The following is a 27,814-nucleotide window of genomic DNA, read 5'->3' as shown; positions in this document are numbered from 1 at the left end:
TAGAGGCAACATGGACTGGCCTCCTAGATCTCAGGCAGATTAGCCCTGGGAGAGGAAATTTTGGACAGGACCAGGCTGAAGACCCAAAGTATGACAACATTAGGAAGAAGGTGACTGAAATAGATGGGGTCCCCGTGGAAAGGAAAACCCAGGGACCAGGACCCTACTTCATAATGAAGAAGAATCACTTATACCGGGTTGCACCAGTACGGGGGCAGAAGGTAGAGCGGATCCTAGTACCTCAAAAACACCAGAATGCTATATTAAGTCTTGCCCATAGTCATCTTTCTCGGGGGCATTTAGGGGTAGAGAAGACCCTGGCATGGGACCTGCAACGATTCTTCTGGCCTGGAGTACATGAAGAAGTGCGGAGGTAGTGTGCGTCCTGCCCAGAGTGTCAGCTGCACAGTCCCCGTCCCCACTTGAGGGCACCTTTAGTACCCTCCTTCCCATCACAGAGGTCCCCTTCGAGCGAATAGCAATGGACCTAGTGGGACCCATGGAGAAGACAGTCTGGGGCCACCAATATATACTTGTCTTTCTGGATTATGCTACTCTCTACCTGGAAGCCGTCCCCCTGCAGAACACGGCCTCTAAAATGATAGCTAAAGAGTTGGTGGCGATCTTTGCCTGAGCGGAGCTACCAAAGGAGATATTAACCAACCAAGCTACTCCATTTATGTCTAAGCTAATGAAGGACCTCTGTACGCTGCTCCATATACATACACTGAGAACTTCAGTCTATCATCTGCAGACCGATGGGCTGGTAGAAAGATTTAACCGAACCCTCAAGGCAATGATAAGGAAAGTGGTAAGTTGGGACGGGAAGGATTGGGACACCCTACTACCCTACCTTATGTTTGCAATCCGGGAGGTACCTCGGCCCTCAACTTGGTTTTCCCCCTTTGAATTATTATACGGACACCACCCCCGTGGCATACTAGATATCGCAAAAGAAATCTGGGAAGAGGAACCCAATGAGGGGAGAAATATAATGGACCATGTGTTGCAGATGCGAGAACAGATAGACCAGGTCACCCCTATTTTACAGGAACATTTGGAAAAGGCACAGGAGGCCCAGTGAACCCATTACAATCGCCAGGCAAAAGTCCACCAGTTCCAACCAGGGGATTGGGTGATGGTGTTGATACCAACGGCACAAAGCAAGCTTTTGGCCCAATGGCAGGGGACCTATGAGGTGGCTGCACCCGTGGTGTGGCAACCAGGATGCCAGAAACAAGAACACATTTATCACATTAACCTCTTAAAGCCTTGGCACCAACGAAAGGCTTGTGTAGTGGCCCAAGAGACCCTTATCCAGGAAAATAACATGCAGGAGCATATCAGGATATCCACTAATCTGATACCAAACCAGAAGAAGGAGGTAACTGAGATGATCAACCGATACCACGATGTGTTTTTAATCAAACCAGGTCGGACCACCGAAGCATATCACCACATTATCACAGGCCCTGGGGCAAAAGTAACTTTAAGGCCCTATTGGGTCCCAGCGGCAAAAAGGAAGGAGATCAAGGCAGAGGTAAAGAGGATGTTGGAGCTGGGAGTCATCGAAGAGTCCCACAGTCAGCGGTCAAGCCTGATTGTGTTGGTGCCCAAACCCGATGGCACCACTAGGTTTTGTAATGACTTTTGCCGGCTGAATGAGATATCCAAATTCGATGCATAACACATATCGATGAGTTAGTTGACCGCCTGGGCAATGCCAGATTTTTGACCACCCTTGATTTAACAAAGGGATACTGGCAGATTCCCCTTGCCAAAGATGCAAAAGAAAAGACGGCATTCTCTACCCCAAAGGGTCTGTTTCAATATATGGTTTTTCCTTTTGGACTGCATGGGGCACCTGCCACCTTCCAGCATCTTATGGACAAGCTCCTATGGCCCCATACCAGTTATGCAGCAGCATACCTGGATGATGTGATTATTCACACCCCCAACTAGGAAACCCACTTGGAAAAGGTGGAAGCAGTTCTGGACACGCTAAGACAGGCTGGCCTCACAGCCAACCCAGCCAAGTGTGCTATAGGGCTAGCTGAGGTTAAATACCTTGGCTACATTGTAGGAAAGGGCATGGTCAAGCCCCAACTAAACAAACTAGAGGCTATTCAAAATTGGCCCCGGCTGAATCGGAAAAAGCAAGTCCGGGCATTCCTGGGTGCGGTGGGGTACTACCGACGATTTATTCCCTATTTTGCTAACAAAGCGAGTCCCCTGACAGACCTGATAAAAGCCTAGCATTCAGATATGGTGAAGTGGACAGATGCCACAGAGAAAGCATTCATGGATCTATGGACAGCCCTTTGCAGTAACCCCATGCTTATATCCCCAAACTTCAACAAGGAATTCATTTTACAAACAGATGCATCTGAAGTAGGATTGGGAGCTGTCCTATCGCAGATGGTCGGAGATGAAGAACACCCAATCCTCTACCTCAGCAGGAAACTCCTCCCGAGAGAGCAGGAGTATGCCGTGGTTGAAAGAGAGTTCCTAGCTGTGAAATGGGCCATGAAAACACTACGTTATTACCTTCTGGGATGACGATTTACCCTTGTGACCGACCATGCACCCCTCCAGTGGATGCAGCGAAATAAAGAGAAAAACGCAAGGGTGACCAGATGGTTACTGTCTCTACAACCTTTCCAATTCACCATATAACACCGGGCTGGAAGCCACCATGGCAATGCAGACGGCTTGTCACGAATACACTGCCTGACGTCCCAAGTTGCCCAACCCCATGGTGTTGAGCAGGGCAGGGGGGGTATGTGACAGGATTGGGCCAGATGGCTACAGGACAGTGATAGAAGGCAGATATATTAGCCCCAGATTGAGTAGGTCCCTTTTCCCTGGGTCAGGTAACAGGGAAGGTTCCAGAACAATCAGGAACTTTCTGGAAACAATTAAGACAGACAGGCTGATTAGAACACCTGCAGCCAATCAAGAAGCTGCTAGAATCAATTAAGGCTGGCTAATCAGGGCATCCGAATTTAAAAAAGACCTCACTTCAGTTTGTGGCGTGCGTGTGAGGAGCTGAGAGCAAGAACGCGTACTGTTGGAGGACTGAGGAGTACAAACATTATCAGACACCAGGAGGAAGGTCCTATGGTGAGGCTAAAGAAAGTGTTGGGAGGAAACCATGGGGAAGTAGCCCAGGGAGTGTAGCTATTGCACAGCTGTTCCAGTAGGCACTCTAGACAGCCGCATTCCACAGGGCCCTGGGCTGGAACCCGGAGTAGAGGGCGGGCCCAGGTTCCCCCCAAACCTCCCAACTCCTAGTCAGACACAGGAGGGGTTGACCTGGATTGTGGGTTCACGAAAACGGCCAAACTGAGGGCGGCTGTGAATCTCCGAGGCAAGCAAATCCGCCAATAAGCACAAGACCCACCAAGGCAGAGGAGGAACTTTGTCACACATTATACAAGGCTGAGGGGAGATATGACCTCTTTATAAATATAAAAGGGATAATATGCCAGGGAGAGAGAGGAATTATTTGAGTTGAGCACCAATGTGGACACAAGAACAAATGGATATAAACTGGCCATCAATAAGTTTAGGCTTGAAATTAGATGAGGAGTGAAGTTCTGGAATAGCCATCTAAGGGGAGCAGTGGAGCAAAAAACCTAACTGGCTTCAAGACTGAGCTTGCTAAATTTATGGAGGGGATGTTATGATGAAATTGCCTACAACGGCATGTAGCCGATCTGTGACCAACAGCGGCAAATATCTCCAACAGCCAATGATAGTACGCTAGATGGAGAGGGTTCTGAGTTACTACACAGAATTCTTTCCTAGGTGTCTGGCTGCTGAAGCTTGCCCACATGCTCAGGGTCCAACTGATTTGCCATATTTGGGGTCAGGAAGGAATTTTTCCCCTGGTCAGATTGGCAGAGACCCTGGGGTTTTTTACCTTCCTCTGCAGTGTGGGACACGGATCATTTGAAAGTTTAAGCTGCTGTAAATGGTGGAGTCTCTGTAACTTGAAGTCTTTAAACCATGATTTGAGGACTTCAGTAACTCAGCCAGAGATAAGAGGTCTATTTCAGGAATCGGTGGGTGAGGTTCTGTGGCCTGGGATGTGCAGAAGGTCAGACTAGAAGATGATGATGGTCCGTTCTGATCTTAAAAGTCTATATGGATGCAGGGATCTTCCTTTTGACTGACTTTTTTTAGCACAATCTTGTATAACACAGCTGCACCTGCTGACTCTTTGTAACAGGTGTGATTTCTTAATGCCACAGGCTATAACAGAGGTAGAGGTAGCCATCTAGTCAGAAGGAACTAGGTACATAGACATGGAACAGCCAGGCTTGGGGAGAAAGCTTAGGCTGAAGTCAGGGCTAGCCACCTGAGCCAGGGTTGCAGACGGGTTTGTACAAGACATTCTGCCATCCATGCTTTCATGGTTTCACTGCTATTGTTATTTGAGCTAGCTGGATCAAAGTTAAGCCGATATGTCTACACATGCTAGTCACACCTCTGACTGCAAAGTAGACATATCCTGAATGAGAAAGACAGAAGGGAAGAAATTTAGATATCTAAAGGGTGACAAAATAAGAGCATTCCATTAGCTGCCATCTTGCCTTAATAACTTATGGGAATTGTCAACCATCTCTCTGCACTAGTGACAAGGTAAAACCAGAAACACAAAATTAAAACTATTATTTGAGGGGAAAAAAAAAAAGCAAAGCTGAACATATATATACTCAACAATGACTTAAGTGAAAAATATTTCTAGAGAGTTTTATTATGTTGGTTGTTAGTCTAAAGAGCTTTTATACTATTTCCCTGTTTCTCATCCCTTGTTTGATTGCTTTTATTTACTCCCATTATCATCTTGGTCATTTTCATCCTCTATGTAAGCAGATAGACAACATTCCCAAAAGTTAGCAGTAATATACCAACTTCATATGCTCATTGACCTGCAGGATATGTTCCAAGAACAGAGAGACCAGCAATCACTCAACCCCGTTACATACCAAGGACACTGCTACAATACAATAAGTCCCCAGTCCAGCACTGAGGACTCCAAAGGAGTACCACACAGTTCTCAATCCAGGACTGGGGCGTAAGCCACCAAACACCTCCTGAGTTAATAGCTGAATTTGCTGCAAATTTCTTTATACAATAATAATTTGGTACAGAGAAGTACTAAGAAGATATGAGCATAATCATTACCAGGAGGAGTTGGAGATGGATTGGTCATGTGCTTTGGATGGAAACTGATTCCATCACCAGAATAGCAATAAGATGGAAACCCGAAGGCAAGCAAAAATGAGGTCACCCAAAAACAACATGGCGAAGAACTGTGAAAGGTGAGCTGAAAAACCTGGGGCACAGCTGGGGAACCATAGAAAGACTTGCCAGAAACAAACAGGAATGGAGCTTCGTCGGTGCCCTAAATACCAGAGGCATAATGGGTACTACCTAACTAACTGAGAGGTTTTACAATTATTATTAGTTTGGTCTTAGTGGTAAGGATTTTCTAGTTTTCTTTTTTATGAAAATTAGAATTGACTACTTGATATTCAGATAGATACTTAAAATTGATATATTTATTTTTGAGTATTATAGCTCCTTCTTAGTGTAACAAATTTCTCTATCAAACATAACTTCTGACATTAATTTAGAAATATTTGATATAAGGCACCTGAACATTAGAACCACAGTGGAATAAATACTCTAAATGTTAAGGGATGCTTTCCTGAATTGAGGCCTATATGAACCAGCACTTAATCACATGCAGTAAGTCCCAATGGGCTGGAGTTAAAGCATGTCCTGTATAGGAATGGACTTACTGCTTGTGCTTAACTGCTTTCCAAAATGTGGGCTTTCGCAAAGATAATGCTCCCCTGAAATAGAGTTAAATAATTTAAATGTAATTTTTGTGTGCTTGCTCCACATACTGGCACTTAATTGAATAAGAGGTTTAGTATTTTTATTATAAATATTTTCTGTCTTTCAGACTAATATAAATTTTGCTGCTCATCAAAATCAATTTCATTTTACATTAATTGTTAGTGATCAACATTAACTTCCTGCACACTCAGCTTGCCATACACAGGTGCATACACAGGCAATTTTAAAATGTTAATTACATATATTTTGACCTTTGTTTTGTAGAAGGAAATGGCTGCTAATCTTATTAAACAGTTAACATGAAATAGATTGATTAGTTTTTATCATCAGGTCATTGGAATGCCGAGAAATAAAATGTCTGATTAAATAAAATAAAAAATTAGGTCATCTAGTTGTAGGTTTTGTTTTGTTTTGTTTACACAATGTGTTGGGTATTTTTCTCTCTCATGTTCACACATATCAACATTCAAATATGGCTTAGCAAATAGCATCCAAAACAATACATTAGCTGCAAAAGGAAAATTATGTACGAGTTAACCCTGAACCCTTTTAATAAATGAGTTAGCTTTCCTTTAGTGCCTTTATTATCTGTTTTCATACCCAAAATTTAAACTTCTTCGAGCATTTGATGTTACACTGATTCTATCTGTTGATGGACTTGGTATTACATGGCGTCCTGGAGACATCTTCTTTACTTCCCAAGCCAATGAAGTAGGTCTAAAAATTCAGGAGAGAATGAAGTAAGAATAAATCCTAAGTAGTCATTACAACATTTTTTTAATGGATATTCCTATTTCAACTTGAAGTAAAACAAAATCAGTGGATGTTGGTGATGTAGCAACAGTGGGAAATTTTATCTGAATTAGCCTAATGTGCACACAGCCAGTGGTTGTAATATATAATATGTTAACTATTGATTAATGCAAAAATGGAACCAAGTGAGGAATCAATAAGTCAAGGAAAAGCATGGGCTTGATCTGAATGCAATACTCTAAACCACTTTTAAAATAATTGTTTGCCTGTCACTAAAGGGAGGCAGTGTTGCCTAGTGGATAGAGCACAAAATTGGAATTTGGGAGACCTGAATTCTATTCCCAACTCTACCACTGACCTACTGGGTGACCTTTGGCAAGTTACTTCACCTTTATGTGCCTCAGTTTCCCCATCTGTAAAATGGGATAGTGATGCTTACCTCCTTTGTAAAGCACTTTGAGATCTACTGATGAAAACTGCTATGTAAGAGCTAGGTATTATTATTGTTGATGTTACTGGAGCCTAAATTCTAAGCTTTTTCTTCTCAGATAATTACTTAAGAGATTTTGCAAGGTGGGGACACCTACACAGATGCCGCTGAGAAGAACAGGGTATTATGAAATTGTTTATAGAAAGCAGAATTTAGCTTTCCTTGGGAAAACAGGAACCCGAATAAACAGTTAGGCTGCTCTTTTTTCGTAGATAGTAAGTAAAATTTTCAGTCACTCAAATGACCTAGGAGTCCAAGGGTATGTCTACACTGCAATAGGAGATGTGATAACAGTACAGACTGGCATACCCACTCTAGCTTTAATCTAGCTAGCATGGCTAAAAACAGTAATAAAGACATGGCAGCACAGGCTTCTGTGTGGGCCAAACACCGGGGAACCTGGGTATGCTCTCACTTACTAGCCTGCAAATAAAAGGAACCCAAAATACTTTTTTTTAAAAAAATACCATGGATTTCATATGGCTTTGTTCATGGTTTTTTAATGATTGGAGCTGGCAATATTGCTTAAGTAGGATTTAAGTTGCTCATAGGTCCTTGTGCTGACCTCTGCACTAGGGTGAATTTCACCCTGAGAGAATATTAGGAAATAGATTAAAAGAAAAGAAAAAAATCTGATTACCTGCTTTGAGCATCAGCCTTTTCTAGCTTTTCCTGTAGCTGTATCCAGTCAATCAATGCCTTGAAATCTCTTACATAGTTATCTAGCATCATTAGAACCTCCTGAAAAAACAACAACCTACATCAGGTATTTGTATTTATGGGGGTGGGGAAGGCAAAGAAAGACAATATTGGAAGAATAGAGAACTCAGCAAAAAACCTGACCAGACAGTACAAATTTCACTCTATTATAGCGAAAGTGGCAACATCGGTTTTGGTAAAGGTTGCATAATATTTTCCATTCTGACACTGCTTCAAGTTGCTGATAACTTTCTGAAAATTAAACTTTTGGAGCTGAAATTTACCAGTCTTGGTCCCTGCTTGTAAGTGGAGCTTTTGAATGGCTTGAACAAAAACAGTTCAGACTTAAAAGAGTTAAAAATACTTTTCCTATTATAAATAATTCTTGTGACTTTTTTGAACATTTCTGCAAACAAAACGGCTAAGGACAGAAAGCTGAAATCTGGCATGCAAGTTAGAGCTCTCATTAAGCACAAGTGTCTCTGAATACTTCAGTGAAATTTGATTTTTATTTGACAAGTTATGATCTTTTAAAAATCACATGCTGGATATGGGCAGTACATTTTGCATAGAGTTTTGATAAACTTATGAACTGCATAGGAAAACTACATTGCACAAACATTAATGATTCACTTGGCTGTGTAATGTGCAAAATGATAGGAGGGCAGCTGCACATTTTGTAAAGTCAGCAGGAGAGAGTCTACTCTAGTGAATCCTAGGATATGAGCAGCTGGGGAAGGCAAAAAGCACCCTACCTAGCTCTGTAGCCCACAGGAGAGAACCCCTCTTCCACAGAATTCCTAAATTGTAGCACACAGAACATCCTGCTGGTGTATAGCAATACTAGTCTGTCTGGAGATTATGGAATGTATATGTGATATTGCCACATAAGATTCTACTCAACCTCAGCATTAACAAAATTATAAATTATACTGTAATTACAGAATATTACTGGTTTCAGAGTAGCAGCCGTGTTAGTCTGTATTCGCAAAAAGAAAAGGAGTACTTGTGGCACCTTAGAGACTAACAAATTTATTAGAGCATAAGCTTTCGTGAGCTACAGCTCACTTCATCGGATGCATAAGTGAGCTGTAGCTCACGAAAGCTTATGCTCTAATAAATTTGTTAGTCTCTAAGGTGCCACAAGTACTCCTTTTCTTTTTGAGAATATTACTGGTGATGGTTTAAGAGGCAGAAAGCATACAGGGAGAGATTATAGCATTGGCAATTGACTTGTAAACAGAATGTATTTGATGTGAAGTTACTGAGAGCACTACTAAGCACAGATCCCCAGGATGTAAAGTTTACGTTCACTTTTCTCACAATAACTGCACTTTAAGAATTGTAAATCACAGAATCCCATATTCATGGCTTTAGAATAATTACATATTTAGCCATTATAACAGCCAATAATCAGATTACACATCCTGTTTTTATGGATAAGTGATTCTATTATCTTTTTGGAAAGACACTGTTGAATGAAGTATAATTGTTCAAGAATTTACCTACATTTCTTAAGTGATTCAAAATCAGCTATTTCAGTCAGACAAAGTGAAAGCTGCATCCATGACTGCCTTTCATGGCTTGAAGCCAGACTGATACAGTATGTTGGAATTCAATTGATAATGAACAGAGTCTTGCAAGATCTGATTAATTTGATAGAACCTAGTCATGTATACATTGACGAGTAACAAAGAATGCCATTTTACAACTGCAGACCTATAATGTGAATCTAATATAATTTCTCACATCTAAAGAAGAAAATTAGCGGCACAATAATCATGTACACTGAGCAAAATAGAATTAAAAGTTTTTACTTCCTTCTAGTACCAAAAAATATTATTAAGCTTTACTTTGAAAATGATTCAGCATACATACTGGTTTCCAATTCATTTAAGCTTTGGAAGTGTGTTAACTATGTCAAGGTTGCCCTTAAACACAGAAAACAACAGTTAAAATTGAAAAGGCCATTTCCCCTAGTAGGGCCTGATTCTGTAGTCTACACCCAGGCAATTCTCCCACTAATTTCAGTGGGAGATTTACCTAGATATGAGCTCTTACTTGTTTCATTTTTTTTAATTGATAGCTATATGTATAATCTAAATGAGACTTCCTTATTCTCTTATACTTAATTCAGACAAATGCAATTCAGCCCTGTGCAGAAGACCAGCACAAGGCGTATGGATCACTTATCTCCCACTTAAGCACTCAAAATAGGACTTAACTGAGACATAAGTGGTGTATAGTCCATGGACTGGACCTACGCTCAGGGGTAATTTTCATCCAAAATGAAGAAAAGGAAGAACTTTGACAAATACTAATAAAAAATTTTTTAACACTGAGACTTTATATATACACATATACATAGAAAGACGAAAGATGAAAGATAACTACAAATACATCTGTTGGACAGTCTAAACGTGCGTTATAGTAAATATTTACAAACATATATAAAAAAATCAAAACTTTTATATCAACATTATGTTATCTTTATTTTGAAGTGTCACAAAAACAAAACATTTTATTTATTATTCTTAAAAGGTAATTGGCATTGCAAAGTAACTGGTAAGAAAAGTCTGCTACAAGAAATAAACAAATTGTGTGTTTTAGCCAGCTTTCTTCTTCCAATTTGACAAATAAAAATCTAGGTTTCTAATTCAGTTTAAATCAGTCATATTATCTTGCACTGAACGCTAACAGAAAGAGCATAGAAAGCAAGATTAATTCAGTATAATTTATTTTAAAATGTCTGCTACTTAGATTTTCCCTATTAAAAACAGAATTAATCCAAATATGAGTTATATTTCTGAAGCTAGATGGCACAAAGAAAATACAATATATGGCTTAAACAACCTATTTTAAGGAATGTTTAGCTACACTTTATCAGAAATGATCAGAGCAGTACCATGCAGCTGTAATCTGAGTCATGTTTTACGAACAAGGGAATACAAACAAGACAAGCAGCTGGAGTGGCCCCATATTCACTGATGCACATCTTTCTCCCTAAAGCTATGAAGGCCATTTTGTCAAGCAGGATGAAGCAGAACAAAAGTGGCTCTGAAAGCGCCGTTACAGGCATCCAGATAACTACATATAGATGTACAGCTAAAATTACCAATTAGTTTACCAATTGGCTGCAACGGATTCGATTGGTTTGTAATTAATTCTAGTTACTGGCGCATACAGCAGGATGGTTGGCGCCATCCCTTTGTCCTCCTGATACACAATACTACTGCACAGGGCCCTAGGGTCTTGGCTCTCTAATTCACCTACTGTACTGAGTGTAGCAGATATACCCTATGGTGCTGAAGCAGTGGAAACTTGTACCACTTGAGAAGGTGCTGACAAAAAGGAACCTTTATGGGGTAGACTGCTGCTACACTAGAGTCAAGGCAATTTTAAATGCCATTATTTTTCAAGGTCAAGTGTAACTCATACTGATTTTTAAAGGGCCAGTACAAGCTAAGAAAACAGGTTGAGGTTGAGGGCATGGTCTTAAAACCAATGTCAAAAGGAAAATGTGAAACAGAAGAATTTCTACAATATTAAAATTCCCCCCTGCATCATTCTAATGACTTCTTCATGCTTTCATTTTCTACCTTAGTGTATTTCCTTCCTCCAGTCCTGACACATTAGCTTAATTTCAAACACCACCACATTTTTTTAAATGTATATACATTTTAATCCCTGCTTCTTCTTCCTACATTTGGGGCTCATGGTAATCTTTTCCATGGATGTTCCCACCTTTCCTAAACACCTTGGAGAAGCCTTACCAAAATGCATTTGCAAAACAGAATATGTGTGGTCCTGTGATCTCATACAGTTTCCTGTATCTTAAAGGTTTATTTAAATAATGAAAATACCTCATCATCCTTCAAGCTTAGTATCAATATAGTGGAATTTTTGAACTGGAATGAAAACAATATATATTGAATTGAAGTGTTTCTCTAGTTAGTTGAAAAAGTGACATTAATTTCAGCAGTGGGCAATTAAAGAGGGCAACCCTTGAATAAATATTGGACAGGTCTCTAGACATTAGAGCCTCACACCCTATAATTCACACATACAAAAATGGCCTCTCCTCACTTCATAGCAACGGTTTAGTGGCAGACCACTGGAAGGATGTCTAATATTAGTAAGACCTCATTATTTTTACAAAATATCTACAGTAAATTTACTAGTGTTCTCTTTTTCTGTCTGATTCCATGGAAACACATCCCTAGGTCCTCTGCAGGGACCTGGCTTCATAAGTGTGGATAGACAGCCCAGCCCTGCTGTCTAATCTATCATGACCCCTAAATTAAGAAGGGATTGCTGATGTAATTTAATGCCTCTTACCCAAGCCAGAAATAACATACATGGGTTAACCCACCACAGAGTGCAACACACATACATTGAAGGGATAGGATGGGAGGTGTCAGGGCAGGAGAGGGTGAGCAACAGTACGAGATACCATAGACGTACAGCTCCTGCTCGTACATGAGTCATGTGGGTCCGGAAGCTGTGCAGAAACACAGGGATCTCCCATAGAATAATCAAGAAGAAACTCCATGAGTGGAAGGAAACTCAATCAGTTTCTAGTCCCCGTATAAAAAAAACCCTACAGTGATTTGGTTCCTATTGCATATACCTTTTGAAAAAAGGAGTCTAGTTGTTCAGATATAAATGTAGTCAACTTTGAAACCAAAGCTTCTCAGTTTCACCCCCCTACACTAAAATGCAGGGAAGGCGGGAGGGCGGGAAAGGAGACCACAAGACGGAACAGTTTACCACCATTCCCACCAGCAGAACATACCAGAGAAAAGAACTCTATTAAGACACAAATATTCAGTTCATTCTCAGGACTGGAAATGGGTATTGAGTTTTTTCTACAAGTTGTCAGTTCCCCAGAGTAATTATGTCGTACATTTTGGATTAAATATTTGTCAGATTAGGTGCCATTTTCAGTTATTCCTGCATGAAAAACAGGCAAACCTACTATTTTTTCTCTTCCGTCTTTCTATTTAATTTTGAAAAGGACAATCAGATATTTGTTTTAGTCATTTGGTTTAAAAATTGCCCTGAGCCTGAGAGTTTGCATAACAAGTTTCAGTCCAGAGATACTTTTTTGACAGCTGAATTATAAATGCTTAGAAGAACCCAGAGGGTTTGGTTTGGATTCTTGCTTCCTAGTCAGGCAAAGTTGCCAAAGCAGTGTGTTTAACCTTAGTGGAGGATGGGGGGGGAAGTAATCCCTTTACTCTATCTAATAGAGTGCCACTGAACCACTCTCAGTCAATGAAAAATCACAGTAACATGAGGCCTTAAAGAAGAGGCAAAAACTGTGTGATGGGGGAGAAAAACAATATAATATACACAAATAACTGGAGTTCCCCAAAAGATGTTGCCTCTACAAATCCTCACTGTAGCAGTCTTGCACCGTGCACATAAACCACTGAACTGTTAGTAGTTAAAGCTGCTGGGAGCACTTGTGACAATCTAGGATCCAAATGTTCAAGATCCCATAACTGTTCTCAATTTCTTTCTTCATCAAAGCATCCATTAAGGGACTGCAAAGAGGAATGGAGGAAAACGATGAATGTGTCTCAGCAGAGGCAATAGGCCCCCACCCAATCTCACACTGATTTTCCATCTATTCAGCTTCGCTGACTTCAACTGAGTCATTCTTGGTTTACACTGGGGTAACAGAATAGAATTTGGCCCTATATATTCTGAGAATTCCAAGTATTGCTAGGCAACCTTCATTTCGCTTTAAAGAATTATCTCAGCAGACCAATGTAGAAGACTAATCAGCAGAATCACAATCACAGGAGGCTAGGGAATGCTGACTTAGAAACAGACAGAAGTGCTGCTCTATTGAACAGAGCAACTGATCTATATTCAGAGTCAAGAGAATAATACTTCATGCAGGTGTGAACTCCACATTGCAGCCTAACATATTTCAAAAATAGACATATTTCTAATAGAGGCAGCCACTGGTCTCATAGAATGTCCTCAATCTGTCTGATATTGAGACTCCAGCCTGATCATAAAAGGCCTAGATACAAACCAGAATCCGTTTGGAAAGCCTCTGAATTGAAATTTGGATTTCTCCACAGGAAAAAAAAAAAGAAAATTTACAAATAAGTCTGACCTTTTTCCAAACAGTATTAAAAACTTTTTAAATATCTAACCTATGAAACCTCATTTAATTGATAGATTATAAGACTGAATAACACAGCATGAGAGTTATATATTTGCTAATATGAAAATCTACAACCATCTCACTAGGCTTTGGGGTGATGTTTCAGAACCACTTTGTCCTTCTGAATACAGTGTTAGGAGAATCAGTCATAGAACTTCCAGATTGTTTCTTTTAGAAGATTGAGTGTGAATAAACAAACATTCTTCTAGAGGTTCAACTCTAGTAAGAAATCAATTCAAGACCCAGTGGTTTTGGGCCTGTCAAACTAATCAAAATACATATAATGGCCTTAAAAACTAAGATGGAAGAACCCTGAAATTGTTGCTGGTATGAAGAAATGGTAGATGAATGAACCCATCCTGATGATGGACAACAGAAGAACACTCTGTTTGTTTAGATAATATTTGGCTGTCATATTGTATCTGAGAGTCAATACAGATTATCCATTCACTGAGTTCAGGAAAACCTTGACCACTAGCCTAATTTCTCTTAGCGCCAATATATTTGTATGCAATCTATTTTCTTTGTTTTCCAAATATTAAACAAGGAGGGGCAGAGTGAGATTGGGAATGAGAGTATAAAAGGGAAGAAAGAAAATATTTCAAGTACAAATATTTGTACAGAGGGATGATCTGGTGGGTAATACACAGGACTGACAGAGAGGACTCCGGATTTCATTTCCAGTTCTGCCACTGTCTCACTGTGTAACCTTACCTTCCTGTGCCCAGATTTACTCATATGTAAAGTGAAGTGGGGACAATAATATTGACCTACTTCAAGAGATAGGTGAAAATACTTTAAGATCCTTGGATGAGGATTACTACTATTAATTATTATCATCATCATTAAGTAGATTGAGACAGGCCAAATCAGAAAATACATATACACTTCATCTGCTCATATCTGCAAAAATGTCACTTTAGGAGCAACTTAGAACATAGCAAACTGTTTGGGACAAGCTAACTTTCGAACATGTTCCTGTGCCAGAGGCACAAAGTCTGGTGGATGGAAGTTAGAGGTAAAGCTTAGTCAGAGTTCATGGCAATGTGACTGGAACCATCTCCAAATTTCACAGGAAAGCAGCACAGACCTTTCATTATGAATTGGGGAGTGTGTCATGTCCTACAAAGGGTTAGAGGGCTACTCTTCAGTTGGGCTAGAGAATGCTAAATAATAAAATATAACAGAGAAAATACACGGAAAAAATCAATATTTAACTTGAATGTGGGGCAACCATAATATAGCATGTATCTACACAATTTAGCATTTCATTTTTGTTTCCTTATTTCCTATTTCCTTATATTCACTACTTCTGTGACCACTGATCCAGTGGACAGACTAATTTAAATGAAATAAGACTATGTTTAAACTTGCTTCTTTTAGAGATAATTTAACCAATTTGTCACTGTATCCTTAAGCATGAAGAATCAAAGCCGTATCAATACATACATTTGTGGTTTCAAATACCTCAGCTCCAAACCATTAGCAAGAGTTACCGAGACACTGCCTTAGGCAGCGTCCAAAGCCAGGAGGAAATATACACAACAGCTGATCTTCTTACACACATTTCCACTGTTTGCATCCTTACCACAACCCTTTCGTCTGCAATTTCAACCACAACCAGTCACCAGAGCTCAGTCCCATTTGGAAGCACTAAACATTATCCACAGTGACAATCTAATCAATAGCCAAGTACTCCAATCATAAGATTGAATAAATCCCTTATGTATAACTTCAAAAACAAACACACACATTTTCAATATATCCTGGATTAATCCAAACGTGTTAAATGCTGGTAATAGGGTCAGGTTTTATTTTCTTTACAAGTATAAATCTTGTATTGGAATTTGACCTTTAGCACAATTAAAACATTTACAACACTGCATGATGTATCCACTTGATTTTTTCAGTATATGGAAAAATAGTGAAAAATTTCCCAGATTAAAATAGAAATATTCAAAATAATAAATTAAGATTATTTGAATAAAATCTATATGAAAGCTTTTCTTATTAACAATTATTTATTTTCAGAGGACAATTTAAAAATAAAAATAAGTACCACAAAGGCTAGAGGAACAATTACCAGATATTATATTTCCTTATTTAATATTATTTTTACAAAACACTTATATAGCATTGTAAATATAAATTACACTTCACAAACTTAGCTAACAATATGTTCTCTGCTCAAATAGCTTTCAAACTAAATAGGCAAGAAAAACAAGATGACAAAATATAAGTCAACACGAGTGCTGTTTTTGTTTATCACCATCAATGTCCTTTAGTCCCTCAGACCTGGCAGACTTTGTGTGACTTCTCAACTGTAGGCAGCGATTTGTCTGTCTAGTACCATAAGGTAACTCTTTTTTATATAATTAATACTGTTCTAAACCACTGAATATCTTCTCTAGACACATCAGGCAAGTACGAAGTGTTATCAAGTAAGCATAAGAGTGAAATTAAAGATATTTCCACAGTTAATGTAGACTTTGATTTTCATCTTAAAATGTAATTTAAAGATTCAGAAGACCAGAGTGGTCTTTTTAATCTCTAAACTCCAAAAATATAATTATTAAAGTTACTGTTTAAACAATCGAGCAGAATTACTACACATTACCTATCTATCAACACTGCAGTGTCACTGTATGTTCAGGGGAGGTTACAGTACACGAAGAGAGACTATATGAGCCACAGAGAAGATCAAATCTTCCAGCTTCAATTCTTATAATGCCTAGTCTTTTCTATTGCAACATTGTCCATTATTAGAATTATTTTAATAAGCAAAATAGAAAAATATCTAGTATAATTTAATAAATATTTAATGGCTAGTTAAACAATTGGAAAAAATAGCTTTACCACCAAATCAGAGTCATCCAAGAATTATTTTTATACAATGACAATGCATCATGGCTCAGTTGATCCAACCCACAACCTATAAAAAGAGGAGACCATATGTGGGGAGAGACATCTCCCTTGTCTCAGAAGATTCTCTGCTCGCAACTCTACAGAGTACAAGGTGTGGAGTTGGAGGCAGGATATGCTGATGCTACTACATGCATAGCTGCTGTGGGATGCGATCAATGGCAGCACGGCTCCTAATAAAGCTATGTAAGATAGACAGAGAAGCAATAGTTATCTTGAAGGACAGCTCCTGTCTCCACTCAAAAAAGGGATCTCTTCCCTGTAGATCCTTAGGAAGTGTGTACTTTGGAGAGGATATTGCTCCAAAATCTGTGTGTCTGCAAATCTCTACCACTGTGAGGGAACAAAAAGAAAAGGAAAAGGAGTACTTGTGGCACCTTAGAGACTAACAAATTTATTAGAGCATAAGCTTTCGTGAGCTACAGCTCACTTCAGCTCACGAAAGCTTATGCTCTAATAAATTTGTTAGTCTCTAAGGTGCCACAAGTACTCCTTTTCTTTTTGCGAATACAAACTAACATGGCTGCTACTCTGAAACCTGTGAGGGAACAGTTTCATAAAAACTCTTTAAAGTGAACTTTGCACTGTTTTGCACACAAACCCTCTCCTGAGGATGTCAGAACATAAGAATGGACATATCAAGTCAGACCAATGGTCCATCTGCCCAGTATTCTGCCTTCCAACAATGGCCACTGCCAGATGCTTTAGAGGGAATGAACAGAACAGGGCAATTGTCAAGTGATCCATCCCCTGTCATCCAGTCCCACCTTCTGGCAGTCAGAGAGGTTTAGGAACACACAGAGCATGGAGTTGCATTCCCTGACCATCTTGGCTAATAGCTATTAATGGACATATCCTTCATGAATTCTTTTTTGAACCCAGATATACTTTTGGCCTTCACGACATCCCCTGGCAAAAAGTTCCACAAGTCGACTGTGTGTTTTGCAAAGAAGTACTTCCATATGGTTGTTTTATAGAATGTTTTATCTACACTATTGTCTTAAAATCATATTTAGAGGACACACTGAAATAGCTCTATCAGGTTCACAGAATCAGATAAATATAGGGCTAGAAGGGATTTAGAGATCACCTAGTCCATCCCCTTGTGCTGAGGCAGGATTAAATATACCTAGACTATTCCTGAGAGGTGTTTGTCTAACCTATTCCTAAAAACTTCCAATGATGGGGATTCTACAACCTCCTTACATAACCTGTTCCAGAGCTTAACTATCTGTATATTTTGAAAGCGCCTCCTAATATCTAATCTGAATCTTCCTTGTTAAAATAAGCCAACTACTTCTTGTCCTACCCTCAGTGGACATGAAGAAAAATTGATTTCCATCCTCTGTACTGATCACCTCTTACATATTTGAAGACTGTTTTCATACCCTTCCCCCACAACCACCTCAGTCTTCTCTTCTCTAGCTGAACATGCCTAGAGCTTTCAGCCTTTCCTCATAGTCATATTTTCCAAACCTCGTAATTTTTGTTATTCTCCTCTGGACTCTCTCCAATTTGTTCACATCTTTCTTAAAGTGCAGTGCCCAAAACTGGACACAGTACTCCCGCTGAGGCCTCACCGGTGCCAAGTAAAGTGGAACAATTATCTTCCCTGTCTTACATATGACATTTCTGTTAATACATATCACAATAACATCTGCTATTTTTGAAGCAGAAGCCTCATATTCAATTTGTGATTTACTATAACCCACAAATCTTTTCCTGCAATACTGCTGCCTAGCCAGTTATTCCCTGTTATATATTTATGCATTTGATTTTTCCTGCCTAAATGCGGTACTTTGCACTTGTCTTTATTGAATTTCATCTTGTTGATTTCAGACCAATTCTCCACTTTATCAAGAGCATTCTGAATTCTAATCCTGTCCTCCAAAGTGCTTGCAACCATTCTCAGCTTGATGTCATTCACAAATTGTATAAGCAAACTCTCCTCTCCATCTTTCACGTTATGATGAAACACTGAATGGTACTGGAAGCAGGACTGTCCCCTGAGGGGCCACAGGAGACATGAACCATTGATAAATACTCCGAGTACAGTCTTTCAACCAGTTTTGCACCTACCTAATTTAATCTAGGCCATATTTCCATAAACTGCTTATTAGAATGTCATGCAAAACAGAGTCAAAAGCATCACTATAGTCCAGCTTTATCAAGTCTACTGCTTCTCCCCATCCAGTAGGCCAGTTACTTTGTCAAAGAAGGAAACGAGATTGGTTTGGCATGACATGTACTTGACAAATCCATCTTGGCTATTACTTATCACCTTATTATCCTCCAGGTTTGAACAAACTGACTGTTTAATAATTTGTTCAAGTATCTTTCTGGGTATCCAAGTTAGGCTGACTGGTGTAAATTCCCCAGGTCCTCCTTTTTCCCCTTTTTGAACATAGATACTATGTTTGCCTTTCTCCAGTCCTTCAGGACCTCACTCATCCTTCATGAGTTCGCAAAGATAATCATTAACTGGTCAAAGATTGCTACTCAGCTAGTTCCTTAAGTACCCTGGAGTGAATTTTGTCGGGTCCTGCTGACCTGAACACATCTAACTTACCTAAGTATTCCTTAACCTGTTCTTTTCCAAGAGCCTTCTCCCTTGTTGTTAATATTAATTGTGTTAACCATCTGGTCACAATTAACTTTTTTAGTGAAGACTGAAGTAAAGGCTGAATAGTATATGTTTAGAAAAACATATGTTCTCAACCAAGTAAGCAGACTAGATTCAGAAGAATATGGTCAGTCAGGCATGTAGAGAGTAAATTATCTACCTTTAATTGTTCTCTGAAAGGTAAATTCTGTATTTGAACTAAAGCCCTGAGGTATCATACTTTCAGACAAGAGTCTTCCTTTTAAGCACTTTAAAATATCTTCCATTAAGCCTTTTGCCCTTGGGGAAGCAGTCACGCACCAGAGAATATATGAAGTGCCCCAACCATCACTTCTTATTTACATGAACAACAAGTGGGGTCCTTCTCTGTAGCACTACAAGTGCTCACTATTTTGCATGACAGAGAAATAATTTATTGGGATCTTTTGCCTTTATTTCTTAATTTTACTATCACATCTATTCAGTACTTTAAACCCAGAGGAATTTTAAGCTTCACTCTTGCCATTGTCAGCTTATTATGTTTTTCTATCGGACTTCTACCTTTTATTTTTTTGTGACTTTGTCACAGCTTATACAGAAAAGTGATCTCTATTGATTTCTAGCACTGCTCTGCACAGTAAGAAGAGTTATGATGGGATTTGCTCACTATGAGTTACCACCCTCAGGAAGGCGTAACATTCTATTGTTTTGAAAATTACATTGTTTCTCCTTTACAAAGTGATTTGTTTAAAGGCTGTGATGCAATACAATAAATGGAAATAAAAGAGTCTGAAGAATGATAATGGCATCCTCAACTTAAACTGGGTTTTTCCTCCCCTCCCATTATTATGTGGGTTGAAGATGGACAATTTACTGTTACCCCCGTTCGACCCAAGTAGTTAGCCAAAGTTCAGGGACCTTTGGATTGTTTCTGTTAGAAAAAATTGATGATGGAGTGACATATCTTTAATGCAATCCTGTTTATTTACAAAGAATATAAAAAGTCCTGTTTCACTGAACACATGAGGAATCAAACAAAAGCAGATACTTTCTTTGCTCACAACTCCGTGTCTCTTTCAGCCAGCATTCAGCCCAAAATCTCTCTCTCAGCTTTTTCTCAGGCCATGCTACAAATTTTTCTGTGTGGCTCCATTCTCTCCAAGCTTCTCTGGTCTTTGTGCTGTTTCTCACACAGACACCCAAACAAAACACAGTTTCAATCCAATCAATTCCCTGCTCCCTGCATTTGCGATATCAGTCAGCAGAGAAATCCTTTGTGTGCCACATTATTAAATTTCTATTCAAGATCTGCCATGTGTCTATGTTTTGGATGGTTCTCCTATTGCTTCAGCTGCCTGGTTTCATAAAGGAGCATCATGATTTCTGACAACAATCTTACATGAAGATGGGCAGTTATGTGTGCAGTTTCAAAGACCTTTAATCTATAACACAATCTTAAATATTAATTTTCTAGTTTCTGACAATTTCATTCACATATTATTTACAATTGGATTGGGACATTTAATAAATGAAGGCTAACTAATTGTTTTAGACGTTTGAAAACAAAAAAAAGGGATGCATACAAAATTCAACTGCTCATGTCTATGCAGGGAATAAAAAGAGAAGGAAGGTGGATGAGGTACTATCTTTTATTGGACCAACTTCTATTGATGAAAGAGACAAGTTTTGAGCTGCAGAGCTCTTCCTCAAGTCTGCCCTGTGTATCTTGAAAGCTTGTCTCTTTCCCCAACAGAAGATGGTCAATAAAAGATATTACCTCACTCACCTTGTCTCTCTAATATCCTATGGCCATCAGGGCTATAACACCACTGTAAATGGGGGTGGGGGGAATAAGATTATTTCATTGGCACTCAACCTGCATAAATCTTACAATGCAATATTTTGTTGCTGACATTTTGTCCTCAGAAGTAGAGGTGGAGTAAGAGTCTGACTTTTGTCTCTAGATAGCATAGAGCTCATAGCCCAGGCAGCAATGTCCGAAAGTGGCTTTAATCCACCTTTACATCCTTCCAATCCTAGATTGCTCTGAGGGCTTAAGCAGTACCTGGAAGACAGCCTACATTACAACAGTCTCTCTAGGTTGCCTATAAGCCACAGTACTGCCTGAAATCACTACAGTGCGGTGTGCTGACGTCCCATTCCCAACATGGCCCTCCTGGCCTCAATACCATGGCCTTTCAAGGTATGTCTACACTGTAATTAAAAGCCTGTAGCTGGCTCATGCAAGTTGACTCAGGCTAAGGGACTGTTTGGCGGGACTGTAGATGTTAACGTTTGGGCTCAGGAGGGAGCCCAGGCTCTAGGACCCTGTGAGGTGGGAGGATTCCAAAACTCAGACTACAGCCCAAGCCCAAACATCTACAATGCAATTAAACAGCCCCTTAGCCCTAGCCCCACAAGCCCAAGTCAGCTGGCATTGGCCAGCCGAAGGTATATAAGTGCAGTGTAGATATACCCACCGACACTCCTCTGAAGGCAGTTTTATGACTCTCCTCCACATTTTCTGCGCCAAGGGAAACCTATTCTAGATTAAATCAGGGCTTTTAGAGACCCTTTACACCACTCCAGCTCTTTTAAATAATAGCAGAATAGAACTGGAATGGGGAAGAGGATCTCACCTCTGGAGTTAGAAAACAAACACAGGCCCTTGTATATGATATGTATTACAAGGCACAACATGCCACAACATAAACAGGATAGGATGTTGCCAATGGGATGATGTAGTCTCTAAAATCAGAAATGGATACAAAGTTTTACCATACACCTTATTGTGTCAAATATGGATCTATTGTAATGCGCTATGCACTATACCTGAGACTGACCAAGGCCACCCTTAAATTAAGGCATGCAGCGGCGCATCTACAAAGCAAGAACTGTTGACAAGGTCTCACACCAGTGCTTCATGCTCAACCCTGTTTGCATATCCAGTTCTGAGTGCAAGTCAAAAGCCTAATCCTCAGTTACAAAGCCCTAAGTGGGCTGATGCCAGCTATCTGAGTGACTGCCTCTCTCTGCACCATGAAATAAAAGCTGCATTCAGCCAGAGCACTTTGGCTGACAGAAGTCAGGATATGCCTTGCAGGGAGTGAGGGCAGAGCTTTGGGTGTGGAGAACTACAAATGTGAAACCAGCTTCTGGTAGAGATTGGCTGCACCTAAATTTTACCACTAGCCTTACACAGCAAAAAAATCCTTTTGAAAAAGAAAAGAAAACGATGTATATACACGCATGTCAATGACATACCGATCAGTCTCACATGCAAGTCTATATATCTATGTAATTTTACCATAAATTTATATTATACCTTTTTCCTGCTTACCTACATGTACAACATTAATCCTAAGAAAAAAGCAAAAATAATACTTTTCCAAAACATTCTACTATTAGGCATAAATCAAAATAAATATATTATCAAAGTCACTGCCGCTTTATATTGTACCAAAGGTATCTTTGACATTTAGCTAAGAGCACAATCAATCAATCAATACAATCATCATGCAAAAAGAAATCAAGAAGCAGCTTAACAAATATAACTGATAACTGTTCTCCACAAATAAATAGTAAAATTATTTAAAAATTTCCATCTTTCCCACATCTCATCTTCAAAAACTCTATTAAAAGATATATGAACATATAATATTGTCTATTCAATGCTATCCCTGAAAAGAAAATTCCAAAAATTAAGGTACTATAACAAAAATAACACACATACAATTTCAACAATCACTGGGACTGCATTAAAGTGGAGGTTTTGTGATGAAACAGGCATTTCTGTATATATGATGAAAATAATGCAGCTACTAAATATGTTTGGTGGTATAAGATTTAGGATTTACATAAATATTCATTTCTATGCTTTTAAGTGCCTGGGGAGTTTTGCAGCCAAACAATGTGACAGGTAACTGCATTGTTGTCACTTACTAACCTTAACTGTTGTTTTAAATAAAGATTTTTGATTTGGGATGTATATATATTTCCTTCCAAGCACAGACTGAGTGTTATGACTGGAATTCTAGGTGAGGTCTCAGCTCTATAAAGATGTGATAATGATACAAATAAACTTCTTTCCTTCAGTCATAAAAGTTTAAAAATGGTAATCTGATTACATGACAAAGCAGACTGGTTTTCTTAAAAACAAAAATTCATCAGAGAAATTTCCTAAGCAGGAAGACAATTCAGTAACAAAATGTTAAATTGTGTTAGACCAACTAACGGTTTGGAAGCCTCCAGCTACTGTTCAGTTCTGAAACCTGGTTTCAATTAAATATATTTGTACACTAATCCCAAAGCCAATTTGGCCATCTCTGATTTCAGCAGAAAACTAGATACACATGATAAGATGAAAATTTATTTTAAACTATATATGTAGATATGTAGATATATATATATCACAATGATTAGATAATGGCTTCCAGAATTTGGTGAACTTTCAGCCATGTTTAATGTTAAAAAAAAATGTACCTTTAATATTTTCTTAAAGATGTATTGCTCTGGCTTCTCTTAATTCTTGTGATCATTTAACACATTATAAAGTAATACAATGTACAATGAACTCTTATTAAAAGACAACAGTTTTCCTACTGAGTTACTGTATGATATCATGCTTTGTGTGTCTGTTTTACATCTTATTACAAACACAAGGTTATCTAAAATTAGAAAAAACACCTAACAACGACATCCCACCCAGACATTGTTTATACTTGGCCATCAATCGCACTTTCTTACCACCAGAGAGTGAATTAGAAGAGTGATAACTATCTCTGCAGAAACGGAGCAATGTGTAATTAAGACATTAAACAGGAAACTAAAGAATGTGAAAACAGGCTGAATCCCAACAGTGCCACCTACAGCAAAAAGTACTGCAGGCAAAAGGATATGACAATTGCTAGAAATATCAGCCACAGACTGAATGAGGCGTTTTTGTTCTTTGTTAATATAAATTAATCTTACTGCAGTGTTAAAAGTCTAAGAGAAAGTCACATATTGCTATAAATTTCATATCATTCCAAACCAGTCAGCCGTGTAAGATGAAAACATTTATTTTTGCCAAGAAAAAGCAGCTTTCAGCTTTCTTATTTAAGGCCCTCAATTAAAATCTAAAGCATGCAATAATCTGTTCTTGAGGTTCTGTTTCTTGTTTTTAGCTTATCTTTAATGATAAGAAGAGCACCAAGAGACACATTGCAATAATTGGGGCAGAACACTTTAGAAAGAGTCTTACCTTGCATTCTACTACGCTCTGATCCGACTCACAAGTAACATAGATTTCATCAACTGCCCGTCTAAGATTGTCAAAAAGAAATGCCCAATATCGAGCTCTCAAATCAACTTTTCGAGGTTGCCTTGTTTTTGTTGGGCTTTTGTCAAAATTTTTATCTCCAGCGGCTCCTGATGTTATTTTACAGTCTACTGTGGTGCTCTGAAGAGATGAGATACAACATTAAAAAAAACACAAATAAGTGTGACAAGGGGTTGGGCTTCTGTATAACATACTTTTTTCAACATATGTCAACACTTTCAAACAAGACATCCTTCATTGAGGCTTACGTCATATCCCACTGACTGAGTTCTTCAAACAAATTTTCTCACCTTAAACAAAAGGGGCAGGTTTGTAGAACCTAATTTCTGTTTCTCTGACATTTTTAACCCAATATTTACATCTGCACAGTAGCAGAAGATATTCTGCTCTGAATGTAGATGGGAAAGTTGCATTTCCCCCATTACTTGTTCTGACAAGAGTATGTTTCCAGAAGATGCAAAAGCTATTTTGCTAATGACTATGCCAGGTACATTCTGTCATCAAACAAATGTTATTGCAAAGATATTGTATAAAACATTTTATCTCAATTTTTTGTTAAAATATGGTAACTTCAGTGTACAAGTTTTAAGGCCAATGAATACATCTGTGACCAGCCTTTTAATCAATGTTTTATTGCTTCGCTGTAGTAAAGAAGTCAGTAAGCACCAAATTAGTTACAAAGAGAAGCTTTCATACTTCAAAAGATTCATGTCTTTCCCTGTATAGGTGACTTTCCATTCATCACACTCAAATATTACCAGGCAAATTCAAATCCAGCATATTGACTTTAATTGTGTTGCTCGTGCTTATTCCAGGTCTGAAGTTGACTCTCTGTTGTTTTGACTCTAGAGTCATGATTTCAGCAGTGTTAAACACACCTTAAGCTTCTACTCTCATTTTCAAAGAAGAGAAATGGAGTATAAATTTATGGCTCTCTGCAAATTATTGAGATATAAACACTATGTTAAATTGATTACTCTATTTTCTTTGGGCTTGTATCAGTCCCAAATTTTGTTCGTGACTGCTGGTTCACAGATGCTCTGTTTTGTGCCATCTTAAAAGCAATAATTTAATGATTACTATAGCCTTACACATCTGCTGAGCTTGCACATTCAGTTCATTCCTTTTCATAAGGTGGGAGGTAGGTTTTTCTTTGGCTGACTGATATATTGTAACTCAGTCATAGAAGACATTCTAAAGGGATGTGAAGCACCTCTTCCTGGCTGACAGCTCCAAAACTGAATTCAGGATATTGGGCCCATCTAGCTTAAGATTCTCTCCCACAACAACAGCCAAGAGGAAGGAAGGTGTTCCCACACTAGAAGTGCTGCAGGTAGGGGGGGTCCTCTCTAGCAACTGTGGCAAGCACCCCAAATCAATCCAAAATGATCATCAATCACATGCAATTTTACCATGTATCTATTAACTAGGTCTGAGAACAAAACAGACCAAATCCCTAGCCTATGGGTTTTATATAAATATATGTACATCATTTATGAAAGAATAAATAGAATTATAGTCACTGGCAGGTCAAAACTGGCCCCATATTTAGGTTTTGTAAAAATAATCTACCAGCCCAAATGTAAATATATAAATATTGCTTTGCAGCATTTGAAATCCAGATAATGCAACACTGCACTCGTTTCTGTGCATGAGAACATGAAATTGCTTGAAGTGATTATAAATCAGTGAAACTGACTAGTCTATTTTCATTGTCTAAATTGAGAGAAATATAAAAAGCAAGAAAATACATAAATAATTAAAAGAAAATTAGGTTTTTAAAAAGTAACAAAAAGCTACTTGCCAGACTATTTAAAGGAAATTTGGGAATAAAGTTGTCATTATTCTCCTTAAAAAGACATGGCAAGATATTGAGAACTATAACATTACATCTAATCAAATACAAAAACAAAAAGAATGGAAAATAAGCTTTTATAAATAAAAAGGTGCACATGCATCTTTTTTTCATATCAAAAGAAAAGACTGAAGGTTGAAATATACACCTCCCTCATTACTGCCAGCACAAACATAGCATTGTGTGTGTTGGGGCATGAGAACAAGAGAACAAAACCAACTTTAAATGGAAAGTAAAAATAACCGTTTAATTTCATTAGCCAAACAATCAAGCAACATAAATGGAAAAAACTTATTTAATTTTGTTTTCTTTTTAATAATTCTTATCTTGAAGCACTCCTTTCATGCATATGTTTTCTGTAGCAGAGATCTCTAGAATGTTATGTTTCACAAGACACTAGTATATTTTTAGTATTGCTTGGAGAACTCCACCTTTTCAAATTCCAAATTCTTTAAACTCCATCTTTCAGTCAGTGTGTCAAAATGACCAAAACAATATAATATGAGCCAGGGTGCCTACAGGATGTATCAATTAAACAAAGGGATGAGGATTTTAACAGTTTAAACCAGTTATTGAAATAAAAATGCTTACAGGCTACCACTTTTATATTCCAAGATTAAATCAAATGAGATTTAAAAGAGCCCAAGATACTAAATCCTTGAAAAGCAGGTTTTATAATTAAAAAAATAATCTTAACTACAATACTGAGAACAGGTTTCAGAGTAGCAGCTGTGTTAGTCTGTATTCGCAAAAAGAAAAGGAGTACCGGTGGCACCTTAGAGACTAACAAATTTATTAGAGCATAAGCTTTCGTGAGATGCATCCGATGAAGTAAGCTGTAGCTCACGAAAGCTTATGCTCTAATAAATTTGTTAGTCTCTAAGGTGCCACCGGTACTCCTTTTCTTAATACTGAGAACAGGATGCTATAATAATTGGCTTGGGTTCAAATCCTACTGCTCCTCACTGAAAAGCTGAAAAACATTTTTCTCCTGTGCCAAAAGTTTGCTTCATGGCAGGAAAGTTTGCATTCAACAGAGACAGAGCACCATTGTAGAAATGTCATTTAAGCCCAAAGGCAATACTAGTTAAAATACAAACTCTACAGTAATTTTG

At 38.5% G+C, this 27,814-nt stretch overlaps 1 protein-coding gene across 1 annotated transcript in view; it reads right to left on the bottom strand.

Moving 5' to 3' along the window:
- Positions 1–27,814, bottom strand: part of SCAPER (S-phase cyclin A associated protein in the ER) — a 363,891-nt gene that overhangs the window by 284,089 nt on the left and 51,988 nt on the right. The window contains 3 exon segments of the mRNA XM_043494057.1: positions 6,475–6,591; positions 7,758–7,858; positions 24,767–24,964. Coding sequence (XP_043349992.1) covers positions 6,475–6,591; positions 7,758–7,858; positions 24,767–24,964 — 416 coding nt within the window.

This window comes from Dermochelys coriacea, chromosome 10, assembly GCF_009764565.3.
Source record: "Dermochelys coriacea isolate rDerCor1 chromosome 10, rDerCor1.pri.v4, whole genome shotgun sequence".
Classification (NCBI taxonomy): domain Eukaryota; kingdom Metazoa; phylum Chordata; order Testudines; family Dermochelyidae; genus Dermochelys; species Dermochelys coriacea.
The sequence above is the reverse complement of the archived record's forward strand: the minus strand, read 5'-3'. Positions and strand labels throughout refer to the sequence as shown.